The sequence below is a fragment of the Dermacentor albipictus genome, chromosome 1 (assembly GCF_038994185.2).
Source record: "Dermacentor albipictus isolate Rhodes 1998 colony chromosome 1, USDA_Dalb.pri_finalv2, whole genome shotgun sequence".
NCBI classification, from domain to species: domain Eukaryota; kingdom Metazoa; phylum Arthropoda; class Arachnida; order Ixodida; family Ixodidae; genus Dermacentor; species Dermacentor albipictus.
The window spans coordinates 83,414,304-83,433,700 of record NC_091821.1 but is presented as its reverse complement, the minus strand read 5'-3'; the positions used below and the strand labels follow the sequence as shown (position 1 = coordinate 83,433,700).

At 46.5% G+C, this 19,397-nt stretch overlaps 1 protein-coding gene and 1 pseudogene across 2 annotated transcripts in view; both read right to left on the bottom strand.

Moving 5' to 3' along the window:
- The window catches only part of LOC135907463 (neuromedin-K receptor-like), a 193,852-nt gene extending 177,395 nt beyond the window's left edge, over positions 1–16,457 (bottom strand). For both annotated transcript variants that reach the window (XM_065439164.1, XM_070522995.1), the window contains exons 1-2: positions 15,645–16,457; positions 6,329–6,745 (exon numbers count right to left, since the gene is read on the bottom strand). In XM_065439164.1, coding sequence (XP_065295236.1) covers positions 6,329–6,745; positions 15,645–16,073 — 846 coding nt within the window. In that variant the 5' untranslated portion in view covers positions 16,074–16,457. The remainder of the gene's footprint in view (positions 1–6,328; positions 6,746–15,644) is intronic.
- On the bottom strand, positions 12,258–12,433 carry LOC135907481 (U2 spliceosomal RNA; annotated as a pseudogene).
- Positions 16,458–19,397: the final 2,940 nt, after the last annotated feature.

Below are 19,397 nucleotides of genomic sequence, written 5' to 3'. Positions count from 1 at the left end.
CATAGAGATGGCCGACACCGCAGTCTGTGGCCATTGCGGCGGCGAGGAAACAATCCGTCATGTTCTGTGCCAGCGCCCGCAGTACAGTGGGCAGAGACAATCACTTTCCGTCGTGCTCAACCAGTTGGACGAATGGCCTCTGTCGGAAGAAAGAATTCTAGAACATCGACGGGACTTAACATCGCATCAGAAGGCCGTGCAAGCTCTACTGCGCTTCTTGAGATTCACTAGTCTGTTTGAACGCCTCTAATTGTAACGCCCTTCCTATTACCCCTTTCATTATTATTATTATTATTATTATTATTATTATTATTATTATTATTATTATTATTATTATTATTATTATTATTATTATTTATCTCTGTCTGTCCTCTGTCCAATCGCTGTTCCCCCCCCCGCCCCCCAGTGCAGAGCAGCAACAAACCGGAAACTCGCATCTGGTTAACCTCACTGGGTCTCTCTCACTCTCTTCATCTCTCTCTCTCTCTCTCTCTCTCTCTCTCTCTCTCTCTGTCTATCTATCTATCTCTGTCTATCTATCTATCTCTTGATCTCTCTTGTTCGCTAGAGCCCAAGATTCCTCTACAAGTGCTTCTCGATTTTTCATTTCCGGCACATTCTGTTACCACCCTTAGATGCATGTCATGACAACAATAACAATGCATCCGCATAAACTCCAGCCCGTCTTGTCTAATCTAATTATAGACTACTCCACGCACAGGGTGCTCGCTTGTCTCCAGTAAAGTACTGGCTTGCACACTGTCTCTGCAATTCCAACGATAGGAGGACGGGCCGCGTTGCGCAGTATATGTGCATGGCGTGAGGAGTTCGGTAGAAACTGTTAAAGTAACGTTTGCATACGTACCTACTTAAAAAAAAAGAAATGGCATTCTTATAAACTACAAGAGAAGCAGACCGTATAATGTAGGAGTTTCAGGTGACGGACGTGTAGCCATACTAGGTGACAACTTCGCGGAAATATATTTCGATGAAACACATATACATATCGCCTATTGAAACGTTCTGTCGCTGGCGCTTGCCGCATTTCTACATTCGTTAACTTTTTTAATATTGCGTACATTCCCCAGACACGATTTTAAAGCAGTAAAAATGTAGCAGCTGCCGCGGCTGCTACTTTTTTACTGGTTTTTTTAACACCTTGCCACTACGATAGCACACCCGCCACATGTGCGCAGACCGCGTCAAGCGAAGTTCATTCGGTGCTTTCATATTTTATTTAACCTTTAGTCGCAGGTTATTCTTGCGTAGATCTGAAAATAGGGCCTCTTCAGAGGTCCCACTACGGCTGGCTCCACGTAGATTTATCATCAACCCCCCCCCCCCCCCACCCATCGCCTTCCCGTGCCCACACACCTCTCTCGTCTCGATTCGAGCGGTACCTATATAGACGCTCCTACAATTTGGGCACCGTTCCAGAAGAACGTGGAGCGTAACTCGCTTCTTTATCTGTCCGGCTAGGTCCGCGTAAATTGGAGCTTCTTACTTTTTTTTTCATTGCTGCGGTTGCTGCGCATATTCGCCACACATCCTTGTTGCTGAAGGCGTAAACTATTACGCATGCAAGCGTGTCCCACACAGTAAAACCAAGCCGTAAGCTTTAAACGATGCATCTCCGGCGGCTAAAAGCTTTCGCAGTCTTATATTGTTTTTTACTTATTTGATTAACTTTACCAGCATCTTCTTCTCCTTGCCGTTGCTGTTGTTCGATCACGAAAACGGGCGAAAGCGCTATTTCGCTCGCTTTCGTGTTTGAACACTCACCGCCAACACAGGCATAGGTGCGCCGACGCAAAGGACGCGTTTGCTAGCACAACCGATTTGCGGGCCGCGGAGCTCTTTAAGACGCAGGTGCCATGCACCTATACTATGTCTACAGATGCGCCGGTCAATTCCTCCGTTCTCTGCAGAATTACGCCATGAAACAGCAAACGTTACCTAAATATCCTCACTGCAACATGTATACAACGTCAATGAAGCAACATTCCTTTAATAAAGTATTCATGAAGCTTTCGGCTAATCGCTTACATTGACAATCATCGCCGATGGTTCCTGCAACAATGTGCTTTCCAAATAGTATGCCGTTATGATACTCTAGAAAAATAAGTCTCCATATTGAATAACTAAGTACTAAGAGATTACTTGTCACAAAAAAGCAGAACATTCTTAGTAAACGAAAATAGTAAAGAGGTAGAACGTAATATTCAATACCTGCTGAAGCTAGTGAACAGCCCTAACTCAGACTCACACTTCTTAAAAAAAGTCGTTGTAAGTATTAACTATAGGTTACTGTGGTAAAAAGGCTACAAACAGCGATAAGGCGCATCAGAAAGGCTGGCCTACGTTTCGATAGGTGGGTCTATCTTCGTCGAGTGGGCCTATCTTCCCCTTTGACGAAGTTAGGCCCGCCTATCGAAACGTAGGCCAGCCTTTCTGAAGCACGTTATCCCTGTTTGTAGCCTTTATACCACATTGTGGTACTTTATCTGTCAGACCCCTTCTTAATTTTGGATAACTATATGTTAGTAACCGTCTTTCCCAATATTCATTACCTTGGTACACTCTTAAAACGGTTGCACCCTTTGGGGTGTATATTTGTCCCACAACAATAATCGTCATCTTCCTTGCTTGCGTTTCCTTTCCTGAAAACTCGGCGCTCGCTACTTTCCTGTCGAGAATGCTGCGTCACACTGATAACGCGCATGCCGTTCGTGACTGGGAAGTACCGGGCTCGCCGCGTTGAAGAAAGGAAACGCGGGCAAGACAGATGACGATTATTGTTGTGGGACAAGATAAGCCCTAAAGAGTGTAAATTTTTCTAATAGTGAAGTAAAGTCAGCAACCCTACCGTTAGTAACCATATTTAAATTTTGCCATTAAAGTGTTTCCCCTAATGCTCTTCAATATCTCAATAGAAAAAAATTAGTTTACTACTCAATCAATTAGTGATTATCTGATATATCTTGATTCCCATTACCATGTATAATTTATTAGCTCAAATACCACCTTTTATCTCTATTTTGCTGAATTTAGCATTCATGAACAGCCGTTCCTGAAGCATCTGCAGTATACCCGGTGTTCTTCAAGCGTTGCAGATAAGCCAAAGCTATAATTAAGGGTGCTATAACGTGAAACTATTCCAAACTTTTCTATTCCAATTATACAATCAGACCTCCGTGATTGGTCAAAAACTTTTTTGGACCACTCCCACTTCGCCTGCCTGTCACGCGACTTCACGAAAACTGCGATAGCTCCTCATCTGATATGACGCGTACACACTGATTATGCATGGTTGGACCGAACAAAAGAAAAATACTTATTTCTGATTCGACGCCTTTTCGCCATAAAACCTCGGCAAATGGTCAAACGTTTTCAGGCTACACCCACTTCATCGGCCTGTCACGCGACGTCATAAGACCATGAAAACTCACCGCGTCAAAGTGACGTGTACGCGTTAAAGATGCATTAATATGCCGAACAAAACTAAATTTTCTTCTGAATAGGCTGCCCCGTTCCGAAAGGAATAAAAGATGGCTGCCGCCAATCGCTCAGTCACTGGATACTCGCGCCTGCCGGAGAGCATGGATTTATTTGCGTATAATAAATCTTTTTGCGTGGCCGTGTAACGTTTTCAAGCGCTTTCAACACTTTTACGACTTCGTTCTGCCAAGTCTTCTTTGCTGAGGATCCGTTTTAGCATCATTCTGAAGCTTCCCTTGCATGCCGCCGCGGTTTTCGACCAGCCACCGCAAGCTAAGTAAGGGAAAGGGGACCAATCGCAGACACCGGCACCACCCTCTTCATCCGGTTATCGATTTTCAGTGCAGTGCCTCGGCCCCATCGAATCGATCTCCACTTGAGCGTGCTCCTCGCCTCTTGTCAGCCAATTAGATAAGACAACCCGCTCGGTGTAGGCAATGTTATTTGTTTTTCAAGCAAACAAAGGTGACCTCCTATGAACAAGGAAAGCGTTTGATTGGTGTGTTCAGACAACCCTGCGGGTCGCCACCCGATGCTTGCGTCAGCGGTTACGCAAATTTGACGTCAGGAGATTGGAATAAAAACATGTTGGAATAGTTTTACGTTATAGGGCCCTAAGTTTCGGTGCGAAACTGATGCTTTGACGATGCAACATGATGTCGGTAATAAGAAAGGCTACAAATGTACTAGAGGCGTAATGTGTTCCAAAACAGGAATATGCAAGAGGAATACTCATTTTGAGAGATCTAAACGTTGAAGGCTTGAGGGGCACGTATGAAGTCACGCCTCTCATTCGGCGAGAATTTCAGAAACGCATAAAATCTTCCCAACGATCTTGCGTCAACTAACTTTCCCGTCACGCCCTGGTAAGGTGAATTGTGGTATGCCGAAGAGCAACTTCTCACATAAGGTCGCTTATTAGTTACCTAATGAAAACCACTAAGAAAAGCTTTCTAGTTAGTAATGGCAGCACTCACTACCTTCGGAATCTCCTGGCCAGTACACAGCTATAGTAAGAAGGTAGTAAAGTACACGTGAAATGAGTAAACGCATGCATTTATAGTTATCTACTAACTTTTAATAGTGTTGGTCTCTACGATTTCGCTGAACATTTCTGAACCAGCCCTCGACTGGGCACGGAGCATTCATTGTAAACGAGAATAAAAGTGCAGCCATTGACATGTTTTGTCGTCTGCTGAGGGCAGGGAAGCCTTTTCGACGGATGCGCACGCACGCACAAATGACAGGTGTATTTTCCTTTCAGTATATCAGTCATCTCTTTTGTGGTATAGTTAGATTACGCTGTGACAGCGAAGTACGGCCGCGGACGCCACTTCTTCGTCAGAAAAGGAATTTTAACATGTCGCAAACCTTTACAGACGTGTCCGGACGACTATCTAAGCATCTAACTTGTAACCCACCTATTCATACTGGCTGGACTGGTCGTAACCAAATCGGGCGAATCGGCGTACCACTAATTGAACAACGTGATGCCATGCTGTCTGCTAGCAAGAACTTGTAAGACACCTGTACTTGCCAAACTAGAGAGTATAGAGGGGAAACATGGACTCGTGCTCGACTTCCCCTGCATGAATTCAAATCTAAGAGCGCTGCGCTGGCGGCGCGTGCTACAGTGCTGCAGAGGGCAGCCAAATCGGAGAGACCAAATAGAACCGTAACGATTCTTATCCGTTGATTCAATTTCTTTCCGCCATCCGGTTGGTCCTGCTGATACTGTAGTACGAGCTCCGCTGAGATCAGTGACGAAGCACAAAAAAGCAGGAACAAATATAATAAAAGCATTACATTATATCGGCGATGTTTTAGGACTAGCTCATTGCGCAGCGTGCAGGCGTTCTGTCGTCTATGAGCGGTTGTGTAGTCACACGGTCACATTTCTAGAGTACTTCGAAGAGCGTGAAACCGTATTCATCTTAGAAAGCAGCGACCAATCGAAATATAATGTTTCTTGATGTTTCGTGGTTGATTTGTTGTTCTTTTTTATTTAGAATCACTTTAAGCACATAACGGAGCAAGTGTGGAACAACGGTTGGAAATTGCCACAAGTCAGTGTAAAAGTTTACGGAACCTGTGCGTTTACGGAACTAATTTGTATACTTAATGCTCTTGAGCTGCTAAGCATGAGGTCGCGGGATTGAATCCCGGCCACGGCGGCCCCATTTCAATTACATTTGTGTATGAAACATTCGTGTACTTAGATTTAGGTGCACATTAAAGAACCCCAGGTTGTACAAATTATTCCGGAGTCTCCCACTATGGCGTGCCTCATAATCATATCGTCGTTTTGGCACGCAACACCCCATAATTTTTTTCCTTAATGTTCTTAATGATTACTTCCTTCAGCAGTATCGGTTTACAGTTCAACCAGCTTTAGGTTGCTGGCTAATTTATAGACGCATGAAACGCTGTCGTATCGGTTAAAGCTAATACGATAAAGTCTTACAGTCGCACACCTATCGATACGCAAACTGTGTCTTGCAAAAGACTTGGTTTTACTTAGTGGGCCACCCTGCTGCTTCTGGCGAAGCCTCAATATCGATAATAACGAGCTCTAACACATCCCGAGGGAAAATGTCGATATCACATCTAGGCACATGCGACCGCAATCTTTTGTGCAGTGCATTTAGCCGAAACGAGCTGGAGCTATGACCCCAAACGGAAGAGGAGCTCTAGCCTCGTTCATTATCTCACGGCTCCACTTCCACGAGGCGTGAATATAAGGCAGCGCTTGACGGTGCACGCGAACGTGCTTGGACCCGTGTGTGTCGTGGTCGTCATCTCGCGTCTGTGCAGAAGAGAAAGCGCTCACCTTCTTCTTGTTCCTGACGACGATGGCGTCTCGCACGGACTCCGGGTTTCCGGGGATGGTCGAGTCCTTGAGCAGGCGGCGAATGCGCTCGTACACGTAGCAGATGACCAGCAAGGGCGCGAAGTACTGCGAGCAGACAAGCGCGTTGTTGTAGACGCGCCAGGCGCTGGGAGGCAGCGCCACGTTGTGGCAGAAGGGGCGCGTTCGCTCGCCCGTTCGTTCGTCCTCGACCAGGGTGACACGCAGCGCGAAGGCGTACGGCGCCGCCGCCATGGCTGATGCCACCCAGATGACGCCGATGAGGACGCGTGCCGTCAGGCGGGAATTGAGGCGCGCCTTCAGCGGTATCGTGATCGCCCGATACCGGTCCACGGCGATCGCCGTCAGCGTAAAGATGGACACGTTCACCGACAGCACCTGCAAAAGTAGCGGAAGTGTGGAAGGCAAGCTGATGGGGGCCAACTAGTCAAGGGAGTACTCAGTTGATCAGAAGTCGCAATGGCGAAACCACGGGAGCAGAAATGTGCCCGCCTATCCTCGCTCGCACTCCCTCCCCAGTGGGCGACTGTACTCACAGATAGCTTTCGTGAGGTTCATCCAAGCCTAGTTGGCACTGCATAATACCTTTGCAGTACGTGAACGCTCGCGAGAGCCCTTCCACCCCTGCTTTTGAGCACGCCCACTGGAAAGCGTTATAAGACGGAACGCTCCCCTTACTCTCACTGTACCTAGTACGATGGAGTGGGCCGAGTGGAACACAAAAGAGTTTTAGACTAGGGTCGAAGTAAAGCCCGAACATACTTTGGTTTCTTTGTTACCATACCCGCGCCAAGACGTGCCTAGAATATTATAAAGAACGCGTCGTTCCCCACACCTACTTTCGAGAACAAGGGCTTCAGGGAGGACGCGAAAGAAGAAGAGGACACCGGCGCTTTCTTCTCTCGATCTCGCAGTGACACAATACAGTTTGTTATGCCTATTTCATAAATATTACAGCACGAGGTCGTCTCCATTACCTCTGGAAGCACATTCGCGCCTTTGGCGTCGACTACATAGTCAAGTTAGCATAAAGCACGTGCACGGAAGGAGCCAAGCCTTCAATTCATCGGTACTTCCACGTGCCATTGCTCTCTGGAATGATATTACCGACTCTATCGCATCCATCTGGGACCACCAATTATTCCATGACCAGCTGCGGAAACATCTTTCTAAGGAGTGACGTCTTCACTTGGATCTATTTAGCTGGTTGGCATTTCCATTCTCGTTGCTATTGCGATGCACTCTAAGAAAAGTTTACACCCTTTGGAGTGCCCCTTCTGCCACACAACAATAATCGTCATCTGCCTTGATGCGTTTCCTTTCTTTAACGCTGCGAGCCCGGTACTTTCCAGTAACGAACGGCATGCGCGTTACCAGCATGATAGCATTCCCGACAGGAAAGTAGCGGGCGCGGCGTTTTCAAGAAAGGAAACGCATCAAGGCAGATGGCGATTGTTGTTGTGTGGCAGAAGGGGCACTCCAAAGGGTGTAAACTTTTCTTAAAGTGTATGCCTTGTTATCTTGTGCATCTTACATCAGTGACATTTCTTGCATGACCACTGTTTTTTCTTACGATATGTATTGGTCACATATGACGTATTCATGCTATAATACGATGTTCCTTGCGCCTATGTATGTTTTTTTATATCATTTGTTCTGTACAATGTTTCCCTTTGAATTCTTGCTTTGCATCTTGCGTCGTTATTGGCTACTTGTTCCTATACTATTTATGCTGTTTTTTGTCCCCCTTACTCAATGCCCTTCTGGGACCTGTAAGGTATTTTGAATAAATAAATAAATAAATAAATAAATAAATAAATAAATAAATAAATTGTGAATAGGATTCTTGCGGAAGCAAGACACACTGGGGCAAGGCAAATAGCCGTTCCAGCCTGCCAAACTAAACTTTTCTATATCACAAAACCACTAGCCCCCTTTTAAAATTGCCATTCCAGAATAAAATGGAAAAATTTATTAGCAGTACTGTCAAACATTATTCAACTGTACTAGTATAGTGAGCTCCTTGACTTGTGATTATCCACTTTACCGTGATGCCCCTAGGGCGTCTCGAGCAAAGCACTGGCAAACGCCTACCAAACGCACCTTCTGTATCCAGAATCGCGTAGTGCTGTTTGTTAAATTACTGGCACCAAAGTTTCACATCCGAAGCTTGCAAGTTCCTAAGGCGCATGCTGTCGGTCAATCTCGAAGAAACGGCATTACACGAAATAATTAAAAATACTAGTTCCTTTGCGCGTAATCATGGAAGAATATCTTCTTCGATGAACGGCGCTCTATTTACCGCCGCTCTCCTGAACATTGAAAGCTCTCTATGCAACACACTGCGTCATACGTGAAGAATACTGCTACCTCATGTCGAGTAAGGGTTGTAGATCTGCGATTTGTACATACTTCTCTTTTTCTGATATCAGGAGCCAAAACTCGGACCTTGCTTGGATTCAAGCATGTCCGCAAACGTTGTCGAATATCCTCTTAAGGATGCCCTACAATTCGAGCTCTACCCCTCCTTCAGAAATAACACGTGCGTGTTTGTTTTTTTACAGAGCTTTCCACTGGGGGAGCACATCAACAGAATACCAAATGGAACCAAAAAAGCGCTGCAACCGGACATTGAGCCGGATATTGCTGGAGTGCACACCCCTTCCATCTCTAAAGATGAAACTGTATTGTTTGACACTCGCGAAAAGTACAGTAGGAGGGCGAAGACGGAAGACCAATCTATTTTCCCAATTCTACGTGTCTCCAACAAACGTATTTTATCTTTCTTTCGTTGGCTTTCTACACCAGCTGCCGTTTGTTTCATGTTCCTGAACTTTCAATGAACAACACCGCTTTATATTGCCGGAGCAAACGATTGTGCTTCCTTTTGTGTATCGTCCTGCTACGAAAATAGTTCTGTTAGAGCAGCCAGTGCGTTGTGGAAGAATCGATTCAAGGAAACTTGTCAAATATATACGTATAGTGCTGTGTTAAGGTAACTGCGTAACGCATTTCCTTTTTTTGTTCTCCTACTTCGACGGCACTTAAATTGTCGAAATTGGGTTTGCTGTGCCCGTCCATCTTTCCATTACGTCTGCGTCATTGCGAAGTGTATATTGTTTGTTTGTTTGTTTGTTTGTTTGTTTGTTTGTTTGTTTGTTTGTTTGTTTGTTTGTTTGTTTGTTTGTTTGTTTGTTTGTTTGTTTGTTTGTTTGTTTGTTTGTTTGTTTGTTTGTTTGTCGAATACTGTCAACTCCCGACTCGGTGTCATTACAAGGAGGGAAGATGAAATGAAAGTAGCATCATCTAAAGAAACAGTGCTCTCTACAAAACAGTCGAAACATTTCTTTTTGAATAAGCACCACATTCATGGTAATACATGTCCACAGCGTGTTCAAAAGCACAGCCATCATCTGAAGCAATGACCGACCTGGGCAAGTGGTTCTCTAATTCAATTGCGTATAGAGAAAAATGATAATCCAAATGTGTCACTAGGGGTATCATATGGCTGAAAAACATAATCATAATTTATTAATGAATTCCGTCTTCCTGAGACTTGTAGGTGTTTGAGTTTATCAATTTGAATTTAACCTTTGATTATCTAAAATAAGGCTGTTATTCGATATTTCAGTCTGCGTATTTCCAATAGATCTAAGCTACGAAACTTCAACTCATTTTTTTTACAGAGTCTGTTCTATACCAAGCCTGGAACATTAAAACGCGCGGCTAGTCTCTGAATTCTTCTTAATTTCCATTTGGGTGAACTTTAGTTATGACCAGGCTACCGAGGCATATCCTAATACTGGTCTGACGAATATCTTGTGCGGAATAAACTTGCATGCTCCAATTTTTTCTTAAGGAACCACAATTTATGATGAGAAGTCTTACATAAGTTAGCTATATGATCGTTCAAGGTAAAATTATGTGTTATTGTTGCTCCTAAGTACTTACATCGGTTTGTATTTATCAACAAGTGGTTACCTATGTAAAAAGGGAAATTATTAGTTGTCTTTATTTCAGTGATTTGAGTACAGGTTGACTTTGTACAATTAATTACAATCTTTCATTTCTCCCACCATATGCTTAAATTCGGTAAACATTTATTAACCTCAAGCTGGTCCTCCGTATCAGTAACAGGAGCGAAAATTAGGCAGCCATCAGCAAAAAAAGTTTAGGTTGTAAGTTAGGTTGGTAGAAATATCATCAATATGTGAAAGGAATAACAATGGGCCCAGTAAGGAGCTTTGAGGAACTTCTGAATATACTTGCACCGTACATGACGTACATCCATCCATTTTCACTACCTGAGTTTGGTAGCGAAAAAGTTGCCACCATCGTCAGCTCGTCGTCGTTATCTTATCCTCGTCACGTCATTCCTCAAACTCAGCATCGACTTGCCCGCCACCGGCGTTCGATATCATGCCGCTGCGGCAATGCGCATTTCGCGGTATACGGCAAGCTATCGCGCAGGCGCCGCAACTCCCAATTTATACGGGGTTTTTGCGCATCACGCAGACTCGGAGCGGTGGCGTCTGTGCCTGTATTTCTTCGGCTAAATACTGTAGCACACGAGTACGGCGTTGTGGGCCTCCAAAAGATAACTTGCTAGTGTCAAGTTGGCGACGTCCGTCGCAAGAGCCTGCTTCTGAGCCAGTTAGCTCAAAGGAGTCGCTGAATGCTGTTGATTTTTTTCCCTTTACGAAAAACACACAATTCTAATTTGGACGCTCAGTTCAGTCAACGCATCAAGGACGGCGACCGCATCAGCATGGACACAGACGTGTGAAGGTGTAACAAGTTTGCTTTCTGCCACCTGGGGTGCGATCTTGTACGCGTTCCAAACTCGAACGGAGGCGGTCCGTTCTATCCGTCGCGAAATTGGCGGTCCGTTCCGTTGCGTTCGTCCGATAGCAGACAACACGGAATGATTGACAGCAGATATCACTTCACAATTGACGTCATGGCGTTTGACACCGTTCAAACTGACCAAGCGTGTGCGACTCGGTGGAACGGACCGCCTCCGTTCTATTTTGGAACGCGTGCAAGATCGCACCCCTGATCTGTAACTACAACGGCACTTCGGACCGGCGCCAGAGTCCTTCTCCTATCCGCCCGAAATCAAGAAATGAATTCGGTGAATGAAATAGAGCGAAAAGAAGCTCCCACGACAAGACAGGTCGCTCCATTTCCCCATCCTGCCTCATACCACAGACACGCGTTACTCAACCTCATAGTGCGAACTTGCTCAGCGTCCGTGTACGAGGAAGTGGTTTTGCGCGAGGCAAGGACGAATGGCGAAACAATCAAATGGAAAGAATCGTTACTAGGTACAGGATCTGTATTTCTGACGTGAATTAAGTGGAACTGGCACTTGGCCAAGAGCCAGTTCCACTCGAAAAATGGGTCGTGCTAACGGTGCCGGTACCGTTAGCATGACGCATTTTTCGAGGGAATAAATTCATTCATGGTTAAAGAAGCTTCCTGGCAGGACGTCGGGTACCGAATGAGTGGCACCTTCGCGAAACGTGTTAACTTCGTCGCTCCACAATTTAGTGCGAAAGGACTTGATGTCACTTGCGGGGAGCTTTTTAGCCGTGGGTAAATTTGGCCGTAGGTAAATTGCTTACATGCTCTCGTAAGATAACCACTGCGACACTATCAATGAAGCTTGTTCAGTTTAAAAGATCTACTCTTAGCGACTGTTGAATGTTTGGGGCAGATTCCTGATTTGGTCTCTCCGTGCAACTCTTACACGTTAATTCTAACGCTTCCGCGTTAACTCTCTACAGCGCAACGCAGGCTTTGTTTTTTAGCAGCGAAGCTCTATACGGCTCGGTTCTGGAAAAAATTGCGTGTGTCTATTGAGCCGTGTAGATCGTGAATGTCCCCCCATACGTGGGCCGATATCGAAGATAGTGAAAGACCGGGCCGAAACGCGGAGGAGGTGAAGCAGGCTTTAAGCACTCCGCCAACTTGCAAAAATAAGTTTGTCTTAGGTACAAATACAACCCGCATCAGATATTAAGCTGATAAGAATAGATACTACATTTTGACCCGCGTGGCCATCTCTACGTTCGCACCCCCCTCTCTTTGTCGGCGTTCCAAGCACTGGAGTGTCTCCTTCCCTTTCCTTCCGCTCTGCCGGAGTAGCTGTCCCGTAAGCGTGCTGCGCGCCAGGACCGCGAGAAGGAAAGAAATGCGAACCGCCCATGTGACCCCGATCCCATAAACTCGGGACGTTTCGCCGAAGCAATGGCCAGGTTTCAAAGGGTCTTTGTGGGGAACCATTTTTGTGTGGCCTGTGTTGTGTGTGACCGCGTGTGGTTTTCGAGTGTTCTCACAACCATTACTGCACTGTGGGACGTCGACCAACGCACGGTCGCCTTTTCTACGGTGAAGCAGTGTGTGCCCTCGGAGTGCGGTGAGATGTGTGTCTGTTCTACGTGCCGGGATTCGTTAGTACAAGGTCTCGTGCCACGTTTTCCAACAATACATAGGTAGGTATACCCCCCGATGGTGCCTCATTGTCTTCCGAGGCTCAACATCGTGGAGGAGCGACTAGTCGCGCCTCGCCTTCCATTTATGTGCATACGGCGTTTGACGCACGGCAATGGACAGTTTGCCATTAAGGGACCCACGTACACAGCTTCGCTGGTCATCCACCTTCACAAAGAGGAATGGCACTGAATTTTTTTTTCTCCATTTAAGGGGTCAAATAAGTTTTGGTTAGCTGCGATGACTCATTTTTGCGCCAGTTACAGAATATTAAACGTATAAACTTAAATTCATTTAGTCCTGAAAGTCCTAAATGCTATTTAGGGCGAGCTTCAACAGGGTGTTTCACGTAACTTGAGCTAAACTTTAAAAATATGTAAATGCAAAATATGTGCATACGTAAATTGTTGTTGTTCAGATCCTTAATAATTATCGTAAGAAAACATATGATCTAAATAAAAGATATGTTCCATACTGTAGATAGATATTAACTTTTCCTCTGAGATGCAAAGAGCTTCGTCAAATTCGGTTGCAGGGAATACCGGGCGAAAGAATTTCTCATTTTCCCTGTATTTAGATAAGAGATGTTGAGATAAATCCTTCTTGCAAGACGAGAGCCCAACTTACGTGGTCCCCGCGCCGCACATTAAGGAGTGATGCGGTGAGGAAAACTGAAAAAAAAAAATCGCCGCGCGTCTCTCGGAGTGTGATACAATTCGCGTTTTACGCGAAACGTTTTCACGAAAACCAAAATGAAAAGTTGGTTAAATAAACAACCAGCAACGTTGAATTATAAAGGCCCTGCGCAAGATGCACAACAATATAAAAAAATAAAAAAGAAAGAGGACGGAGAGATTGCTCCTTTTTTTCTTTCTTTTTCTTTCTTTTTCTATCCCTGTGCAACTTGCGCAGCACGTTTATGATACAAATATGAATCAAATGGTCCGCAAGAAAGTATTATTGAATCAGCAATGTTTCGCAACAAGCCGACTTTTAACGAGCGATAGGTCAAAAAGGAGCATTATCCAGCAGGAAGGATCGGCTGAAAAGCGAATTCTGCAAAAAAAAAAAAACCAAACGACGTGACTCCTCGGTAGTTGCTGGGAAAACGTGAGAGAAGGACAAATTGGCAGAAGCAGCGGTATGGAAATGCGGGAAGCGGCAATGCGTATGCGCAGTACGTGCATCTAAAGGAAAAACTGTGCGTCCTCGTCACCGCCTATACAGCACCGTTACCGGTCCATTTGATGTGATCCGGGCTATCCAATTCGGCCTGCTTCTAGCACACAAAAGAAACGCAGCGGCATGCTTTTAGACTGCATCCTTGCGTTTTGCGAGCACAACAGATGGTGCGCGCGAAACGCCATTTCCGTCTCGATTTCTGCAGTCGGCGAGGACAGCTTTGAAAGGCAATCGAATCAGTGCTGTGTTTGCGAAAGCGACACGTTTTATAAATACACGAGGAGAAAAACGGTACGCAAAGTTCAGCAAGCCACTGCGGCGCAAAAAAAAATAAAAGTGAGAACGTGAAGGCGAAAAGGATGAAGAGGCAGGAGTGAGGTCAGCGCTTTTCCTGCCACTCACGTTGTCCTTTTTGGGTGTGTGTGTTTTACGCCGTTCATAAAGCAGCCAAGTGCGCGCACCGAACGTAAATGTATGATATGTAATACATATTCAGTGAATACAAGGCATATTCCTTGAATATATGTGTAGTGTCCTTCTCCTGAAGACAAACGCGGCTCGACTGAAAAATACTTGCTGCGACAGGTAAAATTAATTGCGATGAGTAGAACCTGTTGGCAGGGAAATTTTCGCAGGTGATGACTGAAACGGGAGTGACATAAAATCATCTAAACGAGAACACCCGCTACACGTGATTATACTTACTTTTGCGATGCAACATTTATGCGTAAGCACCCCACAAACGTGCTACGTCCACAAAAACTAAACGCCCGAAACTGATTCGCACCATACACACACAGACTGGCGAAGATTGAATGGCAAAATATACGTTCTGGTGCCATTTAATTCGTTCGGGTATTTTGAGACTGCTTCACTTACAAGCGGAAAACAACAGCTTTGACTGCATTCTTCAATGCGTCAAGCGTGCGGCCTTTTTTTTTTCAGTTCTGGACGCATTAAAGTGACCACCATTCCAGGATCAACGTCTCGCAGAAAACGTTCCTTAGCATTCAAGTTATTCGACGCGACGCTATAATTTCCCACTAACGGTTCTGCGGCAGTTTTATATCACTGTGCACATGTATAACAAGGCTTTCACGTAGAGTTCCTTTCCAAATGGCACATTTAAAAGGCCTGAGGAAATATATACCTGACGATAACAACAAACTGGCGCAAGAAGAACATATTTCAGCGAACTACGGGAATGTTCTGCTTCTATCCCGCGAGCTGCACCTCCCTCCTATAGAGACCGAGCACTCTGCACAGGCTTCTTGAAATCATTGAGACAATGTCCTATATACAGATGGGTATGTAGAGCATTCGCAGCAGCATTTTCCAATCCTTGTTAAGCGACCAGTTCACCTTATATGGAAGACGTATAACTTCTAAATTGAGGTCACGGGAAGGCTCTGGTATTTAGCGATATCCAGCCAGAGCGTTCCCGTAGTTTCAACATGCTACTAGCTCAGGAAGACTCAGCTGCGGCTGCTTGTTTACGCACCCCTATTAAAGCTCACCTCTTAATTTGTCATGGCATTACGACAGGGCGCAATATATTTTTTTTCTCTCTCTCACTCGTTCCCCCGAGAAGGTCGCTGACCTGTACGAAGGGGCAGAACGCGCACATGAAGCGCGGCAGGAGCCACCGCTGGAGCAGCGCAGCCTGGAAGTGGAACGGGATGGAGAAGAGGCCGATGATGATGTCGCTGATGGCCAGGTTGGCGATCAGGTAGTTGGTCTCGGTGCGCATGCGGCGCGATGTGGCCACGATCCAGAGCACGAACGTGTTGCCCACCACTGCCACCAGCGAGATGGCGCCGTAGCAGACGGACAGCAGCACTATCACCTCTACCGGCACCTCGTAGAGCCGGTCCTCGGCCACCGAGGAAGAGGCATCGGCGTCAACCTCGCTGTCAGCCGGATTCGTCGACGGCGAACCCCAGCTCCTGTTGAGGGTCAGGGTCTCGCCCTGCCCGAACGAGTACGGTTCATAGTCCGTCGGGCTACCCAGCAGCAGCGAAGAAGCCATACTTTTTTTTCTTCTACAGTTTCAAACGCTCGTGGAAACCTCGAAGAAAAAAAAAACAGAGGGAAGTCTACGCCACCGTTGCCATCGTAGTTTTGCGTCTACTTTTAAGAGTTCAGCAAAATGACTAAAAGAGCTCGCCAGACCGTCGAAGGCACTGTTCCTCGCACTTGACAGCTCTCGGTGACGTTGTCGACCACGCGTGGAGTCGAAGGCAGGGAGAAGACCGTAAGCTCACGGAACCTCGTAGTTCACGCGTAGCGCTTTTGTCCAGTGTCACTTTTCCGTTCGCTTCACTGCTGCACCTAGTGCAGCGAACTAGCAAACTAAAGTAAATGAACCGACCACTGTGTTACTTATGTCGTCGTCGTCGTCGCTTCGTTTGGTTCTTCGTCTTCTTTGGGTCGTCCGTAGTACGCGCGTCGCTTCATCCCATTTGAAGAGGGGAGAGCGAATTCGTAGCGTTTGTGAAATAAAAACGCAGAAAAGAAAATGTCCCAGGCACTGTGCCTGATGAACTGGAAGCTGCTCGCAGGACTTGACACGGCTTCCGAGAGAGATGGGGAAAAAGCGCGCAAACAGGACAGGTGGGCTCGTGCCGGGACGGCGCGCCGCGCGCCTGTTCGGTTGGCCGCCGGTCAATCGAGTCGAGCGCTCCCGTCGCCGTCTGGCGTAGGGGAAGAAGTTCAGGAGGATTCGAAAGAGAGGGACGAGAGAACTCCGCGTCCCCGACGCACGCTTCTCCACCGTCGAGCGCCTTCTGCGACCCGACTCGTGGGAAGTTCGACGCCGGAGGCCCCGGACCCAAACCACGTGACGCTCGCGGCGTCGGCGCGCGCGCGCCCACGCACGCGCTGGTGGTGGCGCTTCGCTACGGGCACCTGCTGCTCGTCTGTCTGTTTCTCTCGCGTCGCCGAAGCGTAGCGCCATCGGCGTCAGTCGCGCCGCGAGCGTGCTCGAGCAGTGCAGGCCGAGCTCGGGCTGTCAGCAGCCGCTGAATGGGTGCTTGCGTGCGTGCGCACGATAAGCGCCGCTCATGCATCCCTCGTGACCCCCGTCGCGGGTTCAGAGCTTCTTGGGACCGATGAGGAAGATGCCTGGCGCGCGCCTCCCAGCACCTTGGGGACACCATTGTTTATGACACGCTTTGGCTGCGCCGCTCGCGTATGCCGATACCTGACCTCGCCCACTGCTTGGGAAGGTTGAAATTTCGTCAGGGCTCTGTGCGACACTCGACATGCGGCTCCTCGTCGACAGCGCAGCTGGCCGAGTGACGTGCGCGTCTTGAAAATGTTGTTCCTTATGTGTAAACAGGCTCTATACAGCTATATAGCTCTTATCAGCTATCTAGCTCTATAGTTGCTCCCCCATCCTTGCGTTGGTACACAGCAGACCATAAGACCGTGATCAATTTTGTACGGTTTTCTTTTAGCGCGGACATGTGGACTTATATTTAGCCCACATTAGCAAACCGTTAGTTTGAAACTGCATTGTTTGGTTGTTGTTTTTTTACTTGTACCACACGAGAAGCGATGTTGTTGTTCACTCAAACTCAGGCATGTTGTAAGGAGTTGTATATGTTCAAATGCAAATGGCTATGTCCTCCTTTCCGACGTCGTTGTTCCTCCTGTTTATGCTTTCTACTCACGTCCGAAACAAAGAGGTAGCGAAGCGTCGCTCCACGCTTGAATGGGATCGCTGTTTATTTCTCTAGGTCACTGTTCCGCAGCACGCTTCCGTTGGCATGCAGCACCTCATTATGGCATATTGCGGTAGCTCAACCGTACAAGATATAATTGATTCGATATCTGTGCCAAAGGTTTCACAATTCGTACGACCTTATACACAAGCCGCGATATGGACGCCCTGCAGAAGCGAGCCGTCACGAACGCTACAAATACCTCTTAAAATCAAGGTATTTATCTCCACATGACCTGCTCTTAATCAAAGTGATTACACCGCACACTACACGCGCAGCTCGCGTATATATTACTGAAAAAAATAAAATTACCGGCTAATTGGTCTGCGTCTTTTGATTAGACCCAACAAACAATCGGCCCGACTCCTCCTTTTTTGTGTTACTGTCGGCACGCGGGAAATTCATTATACAGCTATAGAATGCAAAAGGAGCATTGCAGTTTTAATTAGTTGGAGTAGGAGGAATTTCGCACACAGCTACGACACCTTGGATAAAAAGTTTGAGTTTCCTGACCACCACAATGATATGAAGCTCGTTGACACGTTGGGCATTATTATTTGTGTATTTTTCACCTGTTTCAGGCCTTATTTGGTTAGGCTAATGTTCAAGGCGCCTGTAAATTCCACTGAGCTATTATTAACATTTTTTTAATAAATTGTTCTAGACTTTTAAGTGACCTTACGTCATGCGCTCTGTGCAAAAAAAAAAACATGTGCTTCACCATCGCAGGGAATGAAAGCAAAGCCTGTGAGATAAAGCGTGAGGAATTCAGTGAAGGGGATTTGCTTCTCTCCCGCCATCAAGCTATAGCTTTCATCTCGGCTTCTTACAATGGTATACTCCCTGCGCGCATAGCGCCCACTCCCTACTTTCCTGAAACTCAAGGTAGCAAGGTTAATTTTTCTACCGTTTGTCGACGTGACTAAATCTGCGAGATCAAGAGGGTACGGATGCGGAATGCTAACACATAGAAAGCAGTGCTCGCTAATTTCGCAGCTGCCTGGAATGCTTGCAACGTTTTTCGCACGTGTTCTTGCACACGCCGTCATTTTATGAAGCTTCTGAGAGCGATCGCGCTTGCGCACAAAACAAAAACAACTGACGAGCATGCTCGATTTGTGCGTGGCAAATAGCAACTGCCTATCTTTTCCTCCAACAGTAAACGATAGCGAATCGCTCCATCTTCAGAAACATTATGTTTTCTTGGGTGCACTTTATTGAAAGCGCGTGCTTCGCAATGTTGACACACTATGCCGGGATAAGTTTGCCCGGTACATGGTGCTTGACGAAGTCACGTCGTGGTCACGGGAACGGGAAACAAAGGTGAAGTAGGTATACTTCTACAAACCTTGCCCAGTTTTTCGAAGAAAACCACACGGAAAACACCAGCTGACCAAGACTGGACACGACGACGAGGAGCACGACGGTCGTAGGCTCACACCTTTTGTATAACTATACACCCGTGTAATTAATAACTCATTCGTCTCTTTCTCCAATCTGCCGCGGTATTTTAATGAGAAACCATCGCCTTCGTAGCACGTGTGATCTGCGTATCCCTAATTGGCACGCAGTGCGCATCACCAATTAAAGAGACGCGCAGCGTGGGAAAACTTTGCTCTGAGTACGTA